Genomic DNA, 17,877 nt, shown 5'->3' with positions numbered 1-17,877 from the left:
TTGATAGCATAAATTATAGTTGAAAAACATCTCTTGCATTAGAGTACAGAGTTGCAATTAACACTCATTTCCCTGACTACAAATTTGATTTGGTTTATTTGTTTATGGCAACACAGCACAGGTGATCTGCCAAGAAGGATGGCTTCTAGGAAGACTTTCTATGGGAAACTGACCCCTATTGAGATGTTACAAATGTGAAGAAAATCCAGAAAATTCCACATGGTAAGCCCATTGGCAAAGCATGAACCATGACCAACTACTAGTGTTCAATGGTTATATTCACTTGGCCACTGGTGGGCTAAGGCTACAAATTTGGCTTGCATCTTATTGACTGAAGAAAGTCAGGCATTAGAAACTATTGACAAGCTATAGCTGTTAAGGTATGTCAAAAATGTTTTATTAATACCTAATACAGGTATGTACTGTACTTCCTATTGTATTAATAAAATACTGTACCTCCAATCAAACCTATTACTGTTTACTGTGTAGGAACCTCTATCTCAAAACGTTTCTTTCTTTCCTACAAGATTCAAGACAGCTAGTTAACTTTATATTAAAAAACTGAACCAAAGTAAACTTTTTAACATCTTTTATTTTTTTTAGTTACTCAAATTAAATATTTGAGATGTGATTTGGAGTTATTAAATTTTTAATTCAATTTTGACCCATCTTCAGAAAAAGATTCGCCATCACTGTTCTAGACAATCCAACATGGATTTGAACTTAAGTTCTTCAGACCCAGATCTTTATTGCTGTTACTATCCAGCAAAAGCCTAGCATAACTATTTTAATTGCAAATCCTTAAGAATTTATTTTTCAATTTCAATGAATCTTCACACAAGCACAAATATAGTAACACTTTTTTTTAATGTTACAATCTATAGCATAATAATGTTCTATGGTAACAACATATATAACACAGGTATATGAAAAAAACACTAATCATAGAAAATTTCTAAAGACCACTTTATAAATTTTTACTATAAAAAGTGGTCTAAAATATACACTGCACAATTGTTAATTTCAATATACTTCCTAGTGATTATAACAATGCTATAGTTTTTAATTGGATGAGAATTTTAAAATTCTCATTCCTGCAGCTATTTTTGAGACACTAAATTTGGAAAGAAATAAGACAGTTTTTTATGCAAAAAATCAGAATGAGTAAAATTTATTTATTTATTTTATTTTATACACAATTAGGAATTCCCAGACGGTAGATGATATCCACCCCCAAATAACAAAAATCCCAACAGTGAAATATGGTTAAAACCAAAAAATAACAAATTTAAATATAACAGTTAAATAACTAAAGTTAAATAGAAACACTAACAAAAAGCTTGATAATTTTAAACAAAATATCAAAATATTTTTTATCATAAAAATTTTTTTGTAAAGATTTAATACATTTTTTTTATTCTTTAATTAATATATAAAATCAGTTGTTAATACAATACCAAATTAAACATGTCAAACTCATTGTATTAAAATAAATATATTTCTTATATCAATTTATAAATAATCATATTAAAAATTTTTCATAGTTTTGTTGTTTTGAAAGCAAATAGTTCTTTAAATAAATAACAAAATAAGTTATTTAGTAATTGATTAAAATTTCAAACACAAATAATTCTAAAATGATTTTATGGTATATATGAAATATATAATTTACGTCATATATATGTTCATATTCTTCTGGGAATTCTTTTCCATTAATTTTTGCAACTTTTTTCAAAAGTTGAATGGCTTCTTTATAGCGACCCTGAGTTAACAGCCAACTTGCAGATTCTGGTAACCATCTAAAAAATAATTATGATGTATAATAAATTCTGCTGTGAATAAACTAGCAAATGTAATTTAAAAATGAATTTTAGAAAAATAAATATAAATACACAGTATATTTAAATAAACAAAATTTATATTTATAATTTGAAAGAACCTACTGTTTTGTGTCTAAATAGTGAGTATATGAAAAGTGTAACTTGCTGCCAATGCTGTATAAAATGACTAACAACGGAAAACCTATTCTGCAATGCCATACACTGCAAATGATGAACTTTGCTTTGTGATTGTATGTAGCCTTTCTGATCCTTGTGTGAATGTTAGATCCTTCTCAAATTCATTGCTACCATACCTACAACATCTCTGAGATATACCCATCTGATTCAGTCATGTTCAAAAAGTCTATCAAATCTATCATGACATTCTCGTCTATATTTATGCAATTGCATTTTTAAAAACTGACAAAGTTGTTTTCTTTTCAGAAAGCTTTGGTTTCTTTTCTATATACACTCTTAGTTGCTAAGATGTCACTTCATAACAAACTGGTGCAATATTCCCAATAACTTAATCATTTAAAAATATAGTTTTAATGCTCTCTTTTGATATTAAAGATTATTTCAATTTTCAAGACAACACCAAAACAAAAGATTTTTCATTTGCTTGAGGAAGAAGGTACTATTTTATTTAAAGTATTCACAAACAAACTTGTTTGTATTTTTGTGCTTATTTTATTCTCTTGAACATTAAACATGATCTTTAACTTCAGTGTTTTCAATTATATTTTTATTGGTTTCATTGATATTAAGTTTACACTAATCTTTAAATGTCAATGTCAACCTTTTTTGTTCCTCACATTTTCCCTTGAAATAGGTGAACAAACATGTTCACCTATTTCAATTGGTTTGGGAACAATTGATTGATCAATTGTTCCCAAAAGTATTCACAAACAATTTGTTTGTGAATACCATGGCTGTGGAGTCGGAGTCGTGGAGTTTTGATGTTTTAGCCGGAGTCAGAGTCGGATGGTAAGGAAAAGTCAGAGTCAGTAGATTTTTACGCGACTCCACAGCCCTGGCAGGACTGTTGAGTCGGAGTTGTAGTCATGGAGTTTTGATGTTTTAGCCGGAGTCGGATGATAAGGAAAAGTCGGAGTCGGTAGATTTTTACGCGACTCCACAGCCCTGGTGAATACTTTTGTACTTTAAATAAAATAGTACCTTCTTCCTCAAGCAAATGAAAAATCTTTTGTTTTGGTGTTGTCTTGAAAATTGAAATAATCTTTAATATCAAAAGAGAGCATTAAAACTATATTTTTACAATCACAAATCGATCAAGGAGCAAATCTTATAAAAAAAACCTGTGTTCCAAAGACACAAGAAGCTTTTCAGTCACTGACATATAATTCTGTTATATGTATTTGCTCTTCACTTTACTCAACACTTGGATTTTCTGTGCTATCACTTTTTTCTGAACACTGACTAGTGGCTATTTCTTGTCCTATGTGATTGTGACTTTCCTCAACCCTCAGACTATCTTCCTCACCACCTTTGGATCACCAAACTGGATCTAACCTTTTATCAGCAGGACCATTGTCAAGGGAATAATAAACAAAATAACTTGTAACAAATTCTACTGGTGAACTGTAATAATGGTATTGTGGCAACAAAACAGATAGTATACATCTCTCTTGCTCAAATAAATGGCATTTGGAAAAAAAAGTCATTCCTTTCTCTTAAAATATACCTCCTGCATTACTGGCCTTTCTGACCACATCATCCAGATCCAGTTGCAAATTTCAATCCCAACTCTTCATGTCTTGATAGCAGATATGATGCAGAATCACATTGTGGCCATCAGCCATATTGTAGTTTGTATATAGTTCACAATTCCTTATTTTATTTCTAGTCTACTTTCTTTCTATTATCTTTGAGAACTTTCCATATCGACTGTTACTACTTGACGGGGGAGGCTTACTCCTTCTTAGAACCAAGGGCGAAACAAAGGAGTAAGGTATTAGTGCTTCTCTGAATTTGGGGAAATAAACAAAAGAAAATATAGCCATAGAATATATATAAAAACATCCAGACATACTGTAAAATATATGACTTACTTCAAACCAAAACAGTGCTTATTTCGATATAACTTTGTTCACTAATGTTTTCGAACTTATAGTTCTTCAGGTGAACCAATGGACAAATCGATATTATTTGAACAGATCTTTTTCAAACGAATTCTAAAATAAAATATTCTAAGGAAACCTGTGCAATCATAGTCTTATTTTGTGCATGCTCTGTTGATAGAGACATAGTTTTTGGTTTCTCATGTATCATAAATAAGAGTTTGCCAGGCTATCAATAAGTATAGTTCATCCTTATTGTTGATACATTTATCTTCCCTTGCTGTTTTATATATATATATGTAGATATCAAGAGCAAATGGTGTGGTTGCTGTGTCTTGTATATTAACTTTGCCTCATCTAATAATGCTTGTATGTCAGGGTCAGTGGCATACTGTGCTTAATGCCGTTGTATGTCTCTTATGTAAGATGTCGGCTTTATGCTCCTTGAGCCTCACTTCCAATGATCTTTTTGTGGATCCCACATATATTAAATCTTTATCCCACCTATGATCTTTTATAGGGATCATGTATACTCCTGCTAATTTGTCGTGTTGCGGAGTATCTTTTCCATTACTTAGCATTCTAAAAAGGGTAGGACATCTAAAAATTAAGGCGGCCTGTTTTCTCTTGGCGATTTCATTATATAGTTTCTCTAAGTACAGATTATAAGTAATCAGGATTCTCTCTTTCTGCATGTTACTTTCTTGCCTTTGCACTTCTGTTTGTTGTGTTCTTTGCGGATGAAGCGTTTTTTTGACCCTCAGAGCTACCATTTATTATATCTGCGTCATTCGGCAATGTTATTAATGGTGTTGATCTCTGTTGCAAATGCCTGCGCTGTTGATGAGTGGGTGTATGCCCTTTTAACCAAGCTATTAAATGCCGCTACCTTATAATGCCTTGGGTCACAGGAGTGTGCAGGGATGTACAATTGATCAGCCTGCGGTTTTCTATATACCTCTGTGATGATGGTTGCTCCATTAACTATGATGTTCACGTCGAGGAAATGAACATGAGTATAGCTCTCCTGTTCAAGGCCCAGAGTTAGGCCGTAAGAATTGTTATTAAATGCGGCTATGACTTCATGTATATCAGGTTTACATTTCCAAAGTATGAGTATGCCATCCACGTATCTCTTGTATGTAATAATATTGCAGAGTTGTCAGGCAGTACTTTCTGTTTGAGGAGTTTAATTACCAGTTCACATAAATCTCCTGCTACAGGGCTCCCCATAGGTACACCTCTTCTTTGTTGATATACATTGCCTTTGAATTGAAAGAAAGAAATTTATTGTGCTATAATTAGCACAAGAAATGTGCCAACTCTAATATTTCTTGATGGTGGTAACTGTCTTCTATTATATTTAGTAACAAATCTCTTAAGGCTGGCGGGAAGGAGTATCGAAGGGTATAGGGATTTAAAATCAAGCATTTGGAGGAGTACCAGTTCAATATATCCAACAGTGTCGAACTCATAACTCTCTTCAAGCTGATTGATACCCCCCCACAGTACCTCATTGTCCTTGATTTTAAATCCCTATACCCTTCGATACTCCTTCTGCCAGCCTTCTGTGCCTTAAGAGATTTGTTACTAAATATAATAGAAGACAGTTACCACCATCAAGAAATATTAGAGTTGGCACATTTCTTGTGCTAATTATAGCACAATAAATTTCTTTCTTTCAATTCAAAGGCAATGTATATCAACAAAGAAGAGGTGTACCTATGGGGAGCCCTGTAGCAGGAGATTTATGTGAACTGGTAATTAAACTCCTCAAACAGAAAGTACTGCCTGACAACTCTGCAATATTATTACATACAAGAGATACGTGGATGGCATACTCATACTTTGGAAATGTAAACCTGATATACATGAAGTCATAGCCGCATTTAATAACAATTCTTACGGCCTAACTCTGGGCCTTGAACAGGAGAGCTATACTCATGTTCATTTCCTCGACGTGAACATCATAGTTAATGGAGCAACCATCATCACAGAGGTATATAGAAAACCGCAGGCAGATCAATTGTACATCCCTGCACACTCCTGTGACCCAAGGCATTATAAGGTAGCGGCATTTAATAGCTTGGTTAAAAGGGCATACACCCACTCATCAACAGCGCAGGCATTTGCAACAGAGATCAACACCATTAATAACATTGCCGAATGACGCAGATATAATAAATGGTAGCTCTGAGGGTCAAAAAAATGCTTCATCCGCAAAGAACACAACAAACAGAAGTGCAAAGGCAAGAAAGTAACATGCAGAAAGAGAGAATCCTGATTACTTATAATCTGTACTTAGAGAAACTATATAATGAAATCGCCAAGAGAAAACAGGCCGCCTTAATTTTTAGATGTCCTACCCTTTTTAGAATGCTAAGTAATGGAAAAGATACTCCGCAACACGACAAATTAGCAGGAGTATACATGATCCCTATAAAAGATCATAGGTGGGATAAAGATTTAACATATGTGGGATCCACAAAAAGATCATTGGAAGTGAGGCTCAAGGAGCATAAAGCCGACATCTTACATAAGAGACATACAACGGCATTAAGCACAGTATGCCACTGACCCTGACATACAAGCATTATTAGATGAGGCAAAGTTAATATACAAGACACAGCAACCACACCATTTGCTCTTGATATCTACATATATATATATATAAAACAGCAAGGGAAGATAAATGTATCAACAATAAGGATGAACTATCCTTATTGATAGCCTGGCAAACTCTTATTTATGATACATGAGAAACCAAAAACTATGTCTCTATCAACAGAGCATGCACAAAATAAGATGATGATTGCACAGGTTTCCTTAGAATATTCTATTTTAGAATTCATTTGGAAAAGATCTGTTCAAATAATATAAATTTGTCTGTTCACCTGAAGAAGAACTATGAATTCAAAAACGTTAGTGAACGAAGTTATATTGAAATAAGCACTGTTTTGGTTTAGAGTTTGAAGTTAGAAAATATAGCCTGAGGTGAGAAGAAAGGAGAGAGGAGAACACTTTTTGGCTGGACGTCAAAAGAAATGGATTTACAGTGTAGTGAGCAAAGCTCGAAAGGAGAGAGGTGGGAAGAATATGGCAGATATGGGAAAGGACTGTCGAGGTTAAAGAGGAAGAAGCACAAGGGCTAAGGAAAACCCAAAGAATCGGATAACCTCGAGAATGATTTGCTGAATCAGTAAAGAAGAATAAAAAATGATGTCTGTGAAAGGGCACCTCCCTGAAGATATCAATCAATCAATGTGGACCCGGGTACTCTATATCTATCTCTTTATACTTTCTACACTTTCTTAAGTTTAATCATTTCCATGTTATATTAGTTTTAAATTAGACAAAAGATTAGTTTTTAAGTTGGTTATCAAGGTTTTGTGTTATGCTCGTGTATATTATATACTTGTACAAGAATAGGAGGCGACCTATTTCCCTGTGAGGATAATAGGGTAAAGAAACCTGTTAATTTGGGATCTTTGTAACAAAACAAGAAAAAAGAACCATGTTCAGAGAGTATTGAAGGAATATTCAATCATACATGTTTTTGTTCCTGGGTTCCTATTTGTAACGTTTATTTGTGGACTTACAAATCTCTCATGAACAAGCACATGATCCTCACACTATTATTTGTGCATAATGCATAATATGGTCTATTCATAATAACTACCAATTATTGCTTTGGATAATAAATATAAGACCGCATTGATTCTAAGATACACCCCTCCTTTGAACAATACATATAGGTAAAAACAAATACATTTTAGAAATGAGGAAATACAGTATATAAAAACATTTCAAGTAAAATTTAAAAAAGTTGCAGTTTATAGTTTCTTATAAATGCATGATATACATCACTTACATTCCTCCTAAAACTATGAGAAGCAAAGGAACTGATGTTGCAATACATAATTTTTTCCAATCACTTATTGCATAAGCAATCCATGGACAAATAGCTGAAAAAGTAATGTAACTTGATATCCAAAATATCACAGAAAGAGTTCTCTTTTCTAATCCAATATATTCTAAACCTAAAATGTAAAAATATTTTAATTAGAATATTTAATGTTAATTATTATAGAAACAACAAATTTATAATTATTATTAATATTTATATAAAATAATGATCTAAGATTTATATTATATATATATTTTTTAATGAATAGCAACTTCAGATACATTAATTAATTTTTTGGAAATCAAATTTAAAAAAAAAACAAAGTTCAAATAATTCTATTGCAATATTCTATTTATATAATTCCAAGCAGAAATGCATTGAAATTTATATATATATATATTAAGTAACTGATATATTTTCCATTAGCAATTAATATTGGCCAACATTCATTTATACTTACACACACACCAGATTATATCAAACACACATACATACATGGAATATATGTTTATGATACATTAAATTTTACAGATAATAATATGGAAATAATATAATTTAGATAATTTTTTACAAACTTAAAAGTTTTCTAATATTTATAAAATTCACCACTTAATCAATTTTATGACCTGGTTAAATTTTTGTATTATGAGTGAATGGGCCAGATCACCAATGAGGTCAATCAATCAGAATCATATCTGAACCAATTATTTGATAAAAAAATCATAATTCTCTTGAATAAATTCAACCTCAGATTTCATCTGCCAAGAAATTTTTTCTATTTAGAAATTTTTCAGGAATGAGGGAATGATAAAAATGCAGGTTTACTGTAGTTAATAAAGAATAAATAAAATTATTGTAATAAAATTTTTGCTAATTATTTAGGTTTGAAAAAATAAATAAATGTTCATTATTTTTAATTTATTTTTCACAATATTTTATTTAGTGTGGAAAAAAACCATGAATTAAATTTTTAATTATTTTTATTATTCAAAAAAATTTAATAAAAATTATCATATTTGTTATTTTGATATCTTTTGCCAAAATTTCAATTATATATAATGAATATGACATTAATATTAAAAAAGAAGTGACTGAATAAATAATATTAGTTTGCAAAACTTATAAAAAGGACTGAAATTAGAATAAACAATAAATTTAGATAATTTATCAGTTATTATACACACAACTTATTAAAAATCATTATTTTTCCATTTTATTGTGTTTTTATAAATGCATGGTAAATTTACTTACTAAGAACATATGGATCCTCTGATAATGGAATAATACTTGCACCAACTAAGAATCTTAAGATTACAAACATATAAAAATTTGTTGTAAATGCTGATATTAAGCCTGCACCAAATGCTAAGACATAACTACATATAATGGATGGTTTTCGTCCATATCTAAATAAAATATAAAGAAATTAGCTATAATGGCAACTGAAGTTAAAAAAAAATTAAATAGTCTATCATTATTTTTGACACAAATTTTTTAATTCATGTAAAGTACAATTGAAAATATAATTTAGATAAGTGAATAAATAATTTTAATTTTGAAACCATTTTTCACTTTTCAGTTCATGCAAGCTGAAATTTAAAGTTAAAATGAAAATATTTTAAACAGCAAATTAATCAAAAGAAACTTTGTTTAAATTATCATAAATGAAATAAACTATTGGGTTGTTTGGAAAGTTCGTAGCAATTTTTGATAGCCGACAGTTGAGACACTGATTGATGTGAAAATGATTAGAATTCTACAAACCAATGAATATTACGATAAATGACCATGAGACACATCCGTTACAAAAAAAAAACCCGTTAAGATTATTCAAATATCGTTTAATTTGTCTCATTGCAAAAATGGATACAAACAGCGTGCATTATCGATACTTGTTTCTTTCTTTTTATTGTAAAGGAAAAAATGCTGTACAAACAGCAAAAAAGATATGTGATGTTTATGGTGGGAGTGCTGTAGCAAAATCAACTGTTTGAAAGTGGTTTGCAAAATTTAAAGCGGGTAATTTCAGCCTTGAAGATGCTCCCGCTCAGGAAGACCTCCCATTATTGAAGAGGACCAGATCAAAGCATTATTGGATGAAAACCATCATTATACAACTCGGGAAACTTTTGAACAGTTGATTGTCCTACAGCACTCCCACCATAAACATCACTTTTTTTTTTTGATGTTTGTACAGCATTTTTTCCTTTACAATAAAAAGAAAGAAACAAGTGTCAATAATGCAAGTTGTTTGTATCCATTTTGCAATGGGTGTATTCAAAATCTCAGCATGCTGCCAGAAGTGATGTACTGCTGGCGTTTCGGAGAGAACACAAATGCTGACTGCTGGAATATCCAGAAAGGTAAACAAAAAAAAAATGATGAATGATATGGACTTGTACATTTTGCTAAATTTGTTTTTGAACTTATTTAATGAGACCAACGTAATGAAAAATGAATATTTCGAAAAGAGAAAGAGGGATGAGAATTTTTTAATATCTGTAGGAGTTATAGAAGAAGAAAAACCAGACAAGAAAAGAAAGAGGATTCGAATTGAAAATTATGTTTCAGACGTAGTATCTATGTACTCTGACAAAGAATTTAAAAGTCATTTTCGCCTATCGCGTACAACAGTAGAGGTAAGTAAGTACAATATATGTAGGGGAGAGTAGTACAATGAAACGTTATAAATTATAAGATGTGGGACAGTTTTAATTGAACATGTAAACAGTATTTTTTTGTTCAGAGAGGAACTTATAACGTATTTTTTTTCAGATATATTTAAGTGTATGGTTAGCATTAGANACAATTTGTTTGTGAATACCATGGCTGTGGAGTCGGAGTCGTGGAGTTTTGATGTTTTAGCCGGAGTCAGAGTCGGATGGTAAGGAAAAGTCAGAGTCAGTAGATTTTTACGCGACTCCACAGCCCTGGCAGGACTGTTGAGTCGGAGTTGTAGTCATGGAGTTTTGATGTTTTAGCCGGAGTCGGATGATAAGGAAAAGTCGGAGTCGGTAGATTTTTACGCGACTCCACAGCCCTGGTGAATACTTTTGTACTTTAAATAAAATAGTACCTTCTTCCTCAAGCAAATGAAAAATCTTTTGTTTTGGTGTTGTCTTGAAAATTGAAATAATCTTTAATATCAAAAGAGAGCATTCAAACTATATTTTTACAATCACAAATCGATCAAGGAGCAAATCTTATAAAAAAAACCTGTGTTCCAAAGACACAAGAAGCTTTTCAGTCACTGACATATAATTCTGTGATATGTATTTGCTCTTCACTTTACTCAACACTTGGATTTTCTGTGCTATCACTTTTTTCTGAACATTGACTAGTGGCTATTTCTTGTCCTATGTGATTGTGACTTTCCTCAACCCTCAGACTATCTTCCTCACCACCTTTGGATCACCAAACTGGATCTAACCTTTTATCAGCAGGACCATTGTCAAGGGAATAATAAACAAAATAACTTGGAACAAATTCTACTGGTGAACTGTAATAATGGTATTGTGGCAACAAAACAGATAGTATACATCTCTCTTGCTCAAATAAATGGCATTTGGAAAAAAAAGTCATTCCTTTCTCTTAAAATATACCTCCTGCATTAGTGGCCTTTCTGACCACATCATCCAGATCCAGTTGCAAATTTCAATCCCAACTCTTCATGTCTTGATAGCAGATATGATGCAGAATCACATTGTGGCCATCAGCCATATTGTAGTTTGTATATAGTTCACAATTCCTTATTTTATTTCTAGTCTACTTTCTTTCTATTATCTTTGAGAACTTTCCATATCGACTGTTACTACTTGACGGGGGAGGCTTACTCCTTCTTAGAACCAAGGGCGAAACAAAGGAGTAAGGTATTAGTGCTTCTCTGAATTTGGGGAAATAAACGAAAGAAAATATAGCCATAGAATATATATAAAAACATCCAGACATACTGTAAAATATATGACTTACTTCAAACCAAAACAGTGCTTATTTCGATATAACTTTGTTCACTAATGTTCTCGAACTTATAGTTCTTCAGGTGAACCAATGGACAAATCGATATTATTTGAACAGATCTTTTTCAAACGAATTCTAAAATAAAATATTCTAAGGAAACCTGTGCAATCATAGTCTTATTTTGTGCATGCTCTGTTGATAGAGACATAGTTTTTGGTTTCTCATGTATCATAAATAAGAGTTTGCCAGGCTATCAATAAGTATAGTTCATCCTTATTGTTGATACATTTATCTTCCCTTGCTGTTTTATATATATATATGTAGATATCAAGAGCAAATGGTGTGGTTGCTGTGTCTTGTATATTAACTTTGCCTCATCTAATAATGCTTGTATGTCAGGGTCAGTGGCATACTGTACTTAATGCCGTTGTATGTCTCTTATGTAAGATGTCGGCTTTATGCTCCTTGAGCCTCACTTCCAATGATCTTTTTGTGGATCCCACATATATTAAATCTTTATCCCACCTATGATCTTTTATAGGGATCATGTATACTCCTGCTAATTTGTCGTGTTGCGGAGTATCTTTTCCATTACTTAGCATTCTAAAAAGGGTAGGACATCTAAAAATTAAGGCGGCCTGTTTTCTCTTGGCGATTTCATTATATAGTTTCTCTAAGTACAGATTATAAGTAATCAGGATTCTCTCTTTCTGCATGTTACTTTCTTGCCTTTGCACTTCTGTTTGTTGTGTTCTTTGCGGATGAAGCATTTTTTTGACCCTCAGAGCTACCATTTATTATATCTGCGTCATTCGGCAATGTTATTAATGGTGTTGATCTCTGTTGCAAATGCCTGCGCTGTTGATGAGTGGGTGTATGCCCTTTTAACCAAGCTATTAAATGCCGCTACCTTATAATGCCTTGGGTCACAGGAGTGTGCAGGGATGTACAATTGATCTGCCTGCGGTTTTCTATATACCTCTGTGATGATGGTTGCTCCATTAACTATGATGTTCACGTCGAGGAAATGAACATGAGTATAGCTCTCCTGTTCAAGGCCCAGAGTTAGGCCGTAAGAATTGTTATTAAATGCGGCTATGACTTCATGTATATCAGGTTTACATTTCCAAAGTATGAGTATGCCATCCACGTATCTCTTGTATGTAATAATATTGCAGAGTTGTCAGGCAGTACTTTCTGTTTGAGGAGTTTAATTACCAGTTCACATAAATCTCCTGCTACAGGGCTCCCCATAGGTACACCTCTTCTTTGTTGATATACATTGCCTTTGAATTGAAAGAAAGAAATTTATTGTGCTATAATTAGCACAAGAAATGTGCCAACTCTAATATTTCTTGATGGTGGTAACTGTCTTCTATTATATTTAGTAACAAATCTCTTAAGGCACAGAAGGCTGGCAGAAGGAGTATCGAAGGGTATAGGGATTTAAAATCAAGGACAATGAGGTACTGTGGGGGGGGTATCAATCAGCTTGAAGAGAGTTATAAGTTCGACACTATTGGATATATTGAACTGGTACTNCATTATTGCTTTCAAATAAAATAATGACAATACTTTTGCAGATACTTTTACAATGTCTTCCCAATCCAAAGGTGAAAACAAAGCCCCTAATTGAAAAAGAAAAAAATTTGCTTATATTCTTGTGGTTAGTTGGCAATCAGGAAACATACAGAGAAGTAGCTGACAGATTTGGGGTAACTGAAAGCCATGCACACGGTGTGTTTATGAAATATTGTGATCACATTTCAGCTTTGGCTACTAAATTTATTTGCTGGCCTATTGGTGAAGAAGCTGAAAGATCCATTCGAGCATTTGAAGCTCTACGACAAGTGCCTTTTCCTGGTGTAATAGGTGCCATAGATGGCACCTATGTCGAATTTTCGGCACTAAAGGAAGAAAAAAATGAACATATCACTAGAAAACAAACTGCTGCTGTTGTGCTTCAAGCAGTTTGCAGAAGCAATTTGCTTTTTATTGATATATTTGCAGGATGGCCTGGATCATCAAATGACGCAAGGGTGTTCCGAAATAGTCCTCTCTATTCCAAATTGGGAGATCCACAGTTTTTTCCAAACAATTGTCACATGATAGGAGATTGTGCATATCCTCTATCAAAATCACTCCTAACACCTTATCGTGATACTGGCTATTTAACAAGAAAAGAGAAAAACTATAACAAAGTTTTAAGCTCAAGTAGAGTTGTCATTGAACAAGCTTTTGGCCATTTGTTTGGTAGATTCCGAAAACTAAGATATTTATATATCAGAAAGAGAGCTTTGGTTCCAAAAGTCATCACTGCCTGTTGTGTACTGCATAATTTTTGTATTATGCATAATGATCAGAGTACAGATGTTGAAATTGTTAGTGAAGAGAATGGTCTAGAAGAACTGGAAGAACCCCGCAGCAGTTATTCAAATACTGATGGAGCAGCTAAGAGGAACTTGATAGCAACTCAGTTGTTCTGAGACTGGGTGATGTTATTGGGCTGTATGTACTGTACAATACACTTTACTATATGAATTGTGTTTCAATGTAATAAAATATTGTTTGGAATGTATTATTAAGTATTATAATTTTGTTGAGATGGATACTATACATAAGTGTCTTGGTATGATACATCTACTTTAAACAGTTAAAAATTTAAATTTCAGTGTCTTAAATAAAAAAAAAATGACAATGCTTTTTATTAAAATTATTTGAATTTGTTAATTTAAAAAATAATCTTTATACACTACTACCAATAGTTTATTTGTCAATTGTTGTCGACAGGTTAAAAAACTTTTAATAAATATATTTATAAAATTCTTGCTGAACAGACAAAAAGCAACTCTTCTTGAAGTAGCCTAAGGTTGGCTAATTAATCTTCAGCATATGATGTCTGGACAAGAGATGATAAAAAGTCAGACTAGGTAGAATAATATTGCTTTGTTGTATTTTAATAAATGGAAAATTAGCCAAGGGGCTACTATAAAAAAAAAGAAAAAAAAAAACATTTATTACACATTTGTTTTTATTTTTAATTAATTCAGATATTAGCATTCTGAGATGCTGCAACTCATGTAGTTTTTTTTCTTCTATTCCCTTTACTTCCTTCCATCTCTGTTCATCCTTTGCATCTCTCTTTGACATTTCTTCTAAAAACCATACAGGGGTTCCCGCTTTCTCTTATGGTTCTCCTTGGTAAGAGATGTTGAGGGACGGGATGAGTCCAAGTTGATAGAGTCTGACGTGTTACTTTTACCATTAGTTGTGACTGTATTTGCAGCAGAGGATTTGGAGCCAGATGGATAAACAGCACTCACTGAGGTACATGGAGAAGGCAATGCAGGAGAGGCAATTGACAAACTCAGGTAATGAGGTGGAGGATTATTATTTGATTTTCCACCATACACTTCACAGAATTTATTAAAATGTTCCCATCTTATTTTCCCCTCTCCTGATGTTTTTAATTTATCTAAATTTTGTCTAAATGTACACATTAAATTTCACCATTTATGGCTACACTCCTCCCCTGAAAACTTGAACCCTTTGTTTTGTAGGGCCTGTGAAATTTGACTCCACAGTTTTGCCTTGGCAACTGGTTTCTGGAAGTCATTTTCTCTTTCTATCCTAGAATTGATTAAAAAGCNTTTGAACAGAGGTACTGAGAGGCACTGGCAGTGCACTGAAATTTTGAATACACCCAATGAAACAAATTAAAATGATATTTGAATAATCTTAGCGGTTTATTTTTGTAACGGACCCATCTCAAGGTCATTTATCGTAATATTCATTGGTTTGTACGATTCTAATCATTTTCATGTCAATCAGTGTCTCAACTGTCGGCTATCAAAAATCGCTACGAACTTTCCGAACAACCCAATATAATAAATCACTTTAATGTTTTGAAAATTGTGAAATCAATATTTTGCATTAATTTTAGTTTTTAACTATAAAGCTTTTGAAGATGTTATTGTATACTCATTGCCATAAAAATTAGTGCATCAAGAAGGAACTGTTGAGATCGAACAAGATTGTACATGTATGAATGTAACAGTGATATAAGTAAGTGATTACAAAATGAAAGCAAAAGAATCATTTATTGCAAAAAAAACTACAAACAAAAAGGTTTTAGTATTCTGTTGGGCCACCTCTAGTGTGAACACACGATGTGATATGGACTGGCATGGAGGCATACAGGTACTATATGGTGTCCTGTGGCATCTCGAATTGGCCAAATTCCTAGGCTGTCCAACTTGGCATCCCAGGTAATACCAGACATGTTCAATCAATGACAAATCAAGAGGCTGGGTAGGCCAGGGAAGTGTGGTAATGTGGTGGAGGCAGTCCCTATGACACCCTTGCTGTGTGGGGTTGAGCACTGTCTTATTGGAAAATGGTTCTTGAGAGCTCTACCATAAGAGACAACACATGTGGCTGCAGGATGTCACTAACATACAGCTGGGATGTCATGGTCCCTTGGATCACTACTAGAGGTAAGTGGTTGTCATATGTGATGGCACCCCAGATCATCACATCAGCTGTCTGGGCAGTGTGCTGCTCCATAATATGGGCAGGATTGAGTGTTCATCACGGGTTTCCAGACAAACACAGCCATTGTCAGTGCCAAACTGAATCTGGATTTGTCATTGTAGATGACCCAGTTCCATTCCATTGCAGTCCAATCCCATTGGGAGTAACATCACTCCAAACAGAGGTGACAGTTGGTGGTTGTCAATGGCAGGACACTTAATGGCCATTAAATGTTCCTCACCCAAGCACCTCAAAATGGTACAGACAGACACAGGAGCCTGTAATGTTGATGCCACCTATGTCTGGATGGCGGACAATGATACAGTCAGCAGCTCTGTGTGTGTGTGTGTATGGGGGGGAGGGTCAGGGGACTAAGCAGTTTTCTCAGCTAGTGGTCTGCCAAAGGTGACTTGAGCCTGGGTGCCATGTGTCTTGTCCACTAGTCCCCAACATCTCACAGTGTTGTCAGAATGGCCTAGGTGGCAGGCTATTTGACGAGATGACCATCTGCCTTCTCTCAATTTAATGATCCTTTCCCTCTTAAACTCGATTAAGTTGCACATGAAGATCACATAAACTAAAGGCATCTCTAGTGATACAGCATCCCTTTGCAACAAGTAAACTACAGAGAGGATGCTTTTACACACTTTTTTATAGACTAAATGGGATACACTTTAGTGCCCTCTGCTGGCATTACACAATGAGACAACATGCTATAACTCTAGTCATTTCCATATCTGCTTAAGACTTATCTGCATGCAAGTTTCACAGCAATACCACAACTCCTTCTTGGTGCACTAATTTTTATGGCAATGAGTGTATATTAGCAATTCTGAAAACAGTAAAATAATAAATTAAAATATATTTCTTGACTTGCTTTAATCTAAATTATTTTTATAGAATTATAATCCTAAAAATTAAACTAAGATATTTCAATTTCTGTGTCAAATAATATATTTCAAATTAAGATTACAGTATTTTATAAATATAACATCATAACAATCTTAATTCAGAATTTATTAAAAGTTAAATTAAAATATTATATGACATGACATTACAGTATAATATAAAAAAAAAAATTGCAAAGAAATACATTATGTATATAGTAAATTTCTTATAATAAATATATTTTTGCATAAAAATAGTTTATATATACAGTATATATAAAAAAATTATATATATTACACACAGTAGACCTGCGGCCTGTCTAATCTGACACCCCCTATAATCCGACATGTCTATATGCAGCTCGGTATGCAATGGTCTGAAGAGAATGGTGCATCGTACAATGAACTTTTACTTCAAGGAGACAGAGACAAGGCCTTACTCTTGCATTTAGCCAATGTAAAACAAAAGAAAATTGATAAATATTTGCATGCACCATAAATTTATTTGTTTATCCATTTTCAAATTAAGATCATACATAGTATGTACCTTGGAAATACTTACATATGTTGTATGTAATTGATTGACATCAATATGTTTAGTTATTATTTTTTTGCAAGTGCTATAGTGTTAATGATGTTAATTTTATAATAAACCCTATGCTATCTATTGTGTTGTTTAATTCACTAAGTCC

General features: G+C 33.0%; 2 protein-coding genes across 2 annotated transcripts in view; one reads left to right on the top strand and one right to left on the bottom strand.

The window, feature by feature from the left end:
* LOC111628263 (organic cation transporter protein-like) overlaps positions 1-17,877 on the bottom strand; it is a 59,722-nt gene that overhangs the window by 19,008 nt on the left and 22,837 nt on the right. Inside the window, exons 3-5 of the mRNA XM_023372013.1 lie at positions 9,060-9,218; positions 7,773-7,941; positions 1,669-1,799 (exon numbers count right to left, since the gene is read on the bottom strand). Coding sequence (XP_023227781.1) covers positions 1,669-1,799; positions 7,773-7,941; positions 9,060-9,218 — 459 coding nt within the window. The remainder of the gene's footprint in view (positions 1-1,668; positions 1,800-7,772; positions 7,942-9,059; positions 9,219-17,877) is intronic.
* Positions 10,241-14,514, top strand: LOC111628268 (protein ALP1-like). The gene is made up of 2 exons (XM_023372018.1): positions 10,241-10,447; positions 13,349-14,514. Exons 1-2 carry the CDS (start codon positions 10,256-10,258, stop codon positions 14,249-14,251), a joined length of 1,095 nt encoding a protein of 364 aa, XP_023227786.1. The 5' UTR covers positions 10,241-10,255; the 3' UTR covers positions 14,252-14,514.

Source organism: Centruroides sculpturatus, unplaced genomic scaffold (genome assembly GCF_000671375.1).
Source record: "Centruroides sculpturatus isolate CEXI.00-Female unplaced genomic scaffold, Cexi_2.0 scaffold414, whole genome shotgun sequence".
NCBI lineage: Eukaryota > Metazoa > Arthropoda > Arachnida > Scorpiones > Buthidae > Centruroides > Centruroides sculpturatus.
The sequence above is the reverse complement of the archived record's forward strand: the minus strand, read 5'-3'. Positions and strand labels throughout refer to the sequence as shown.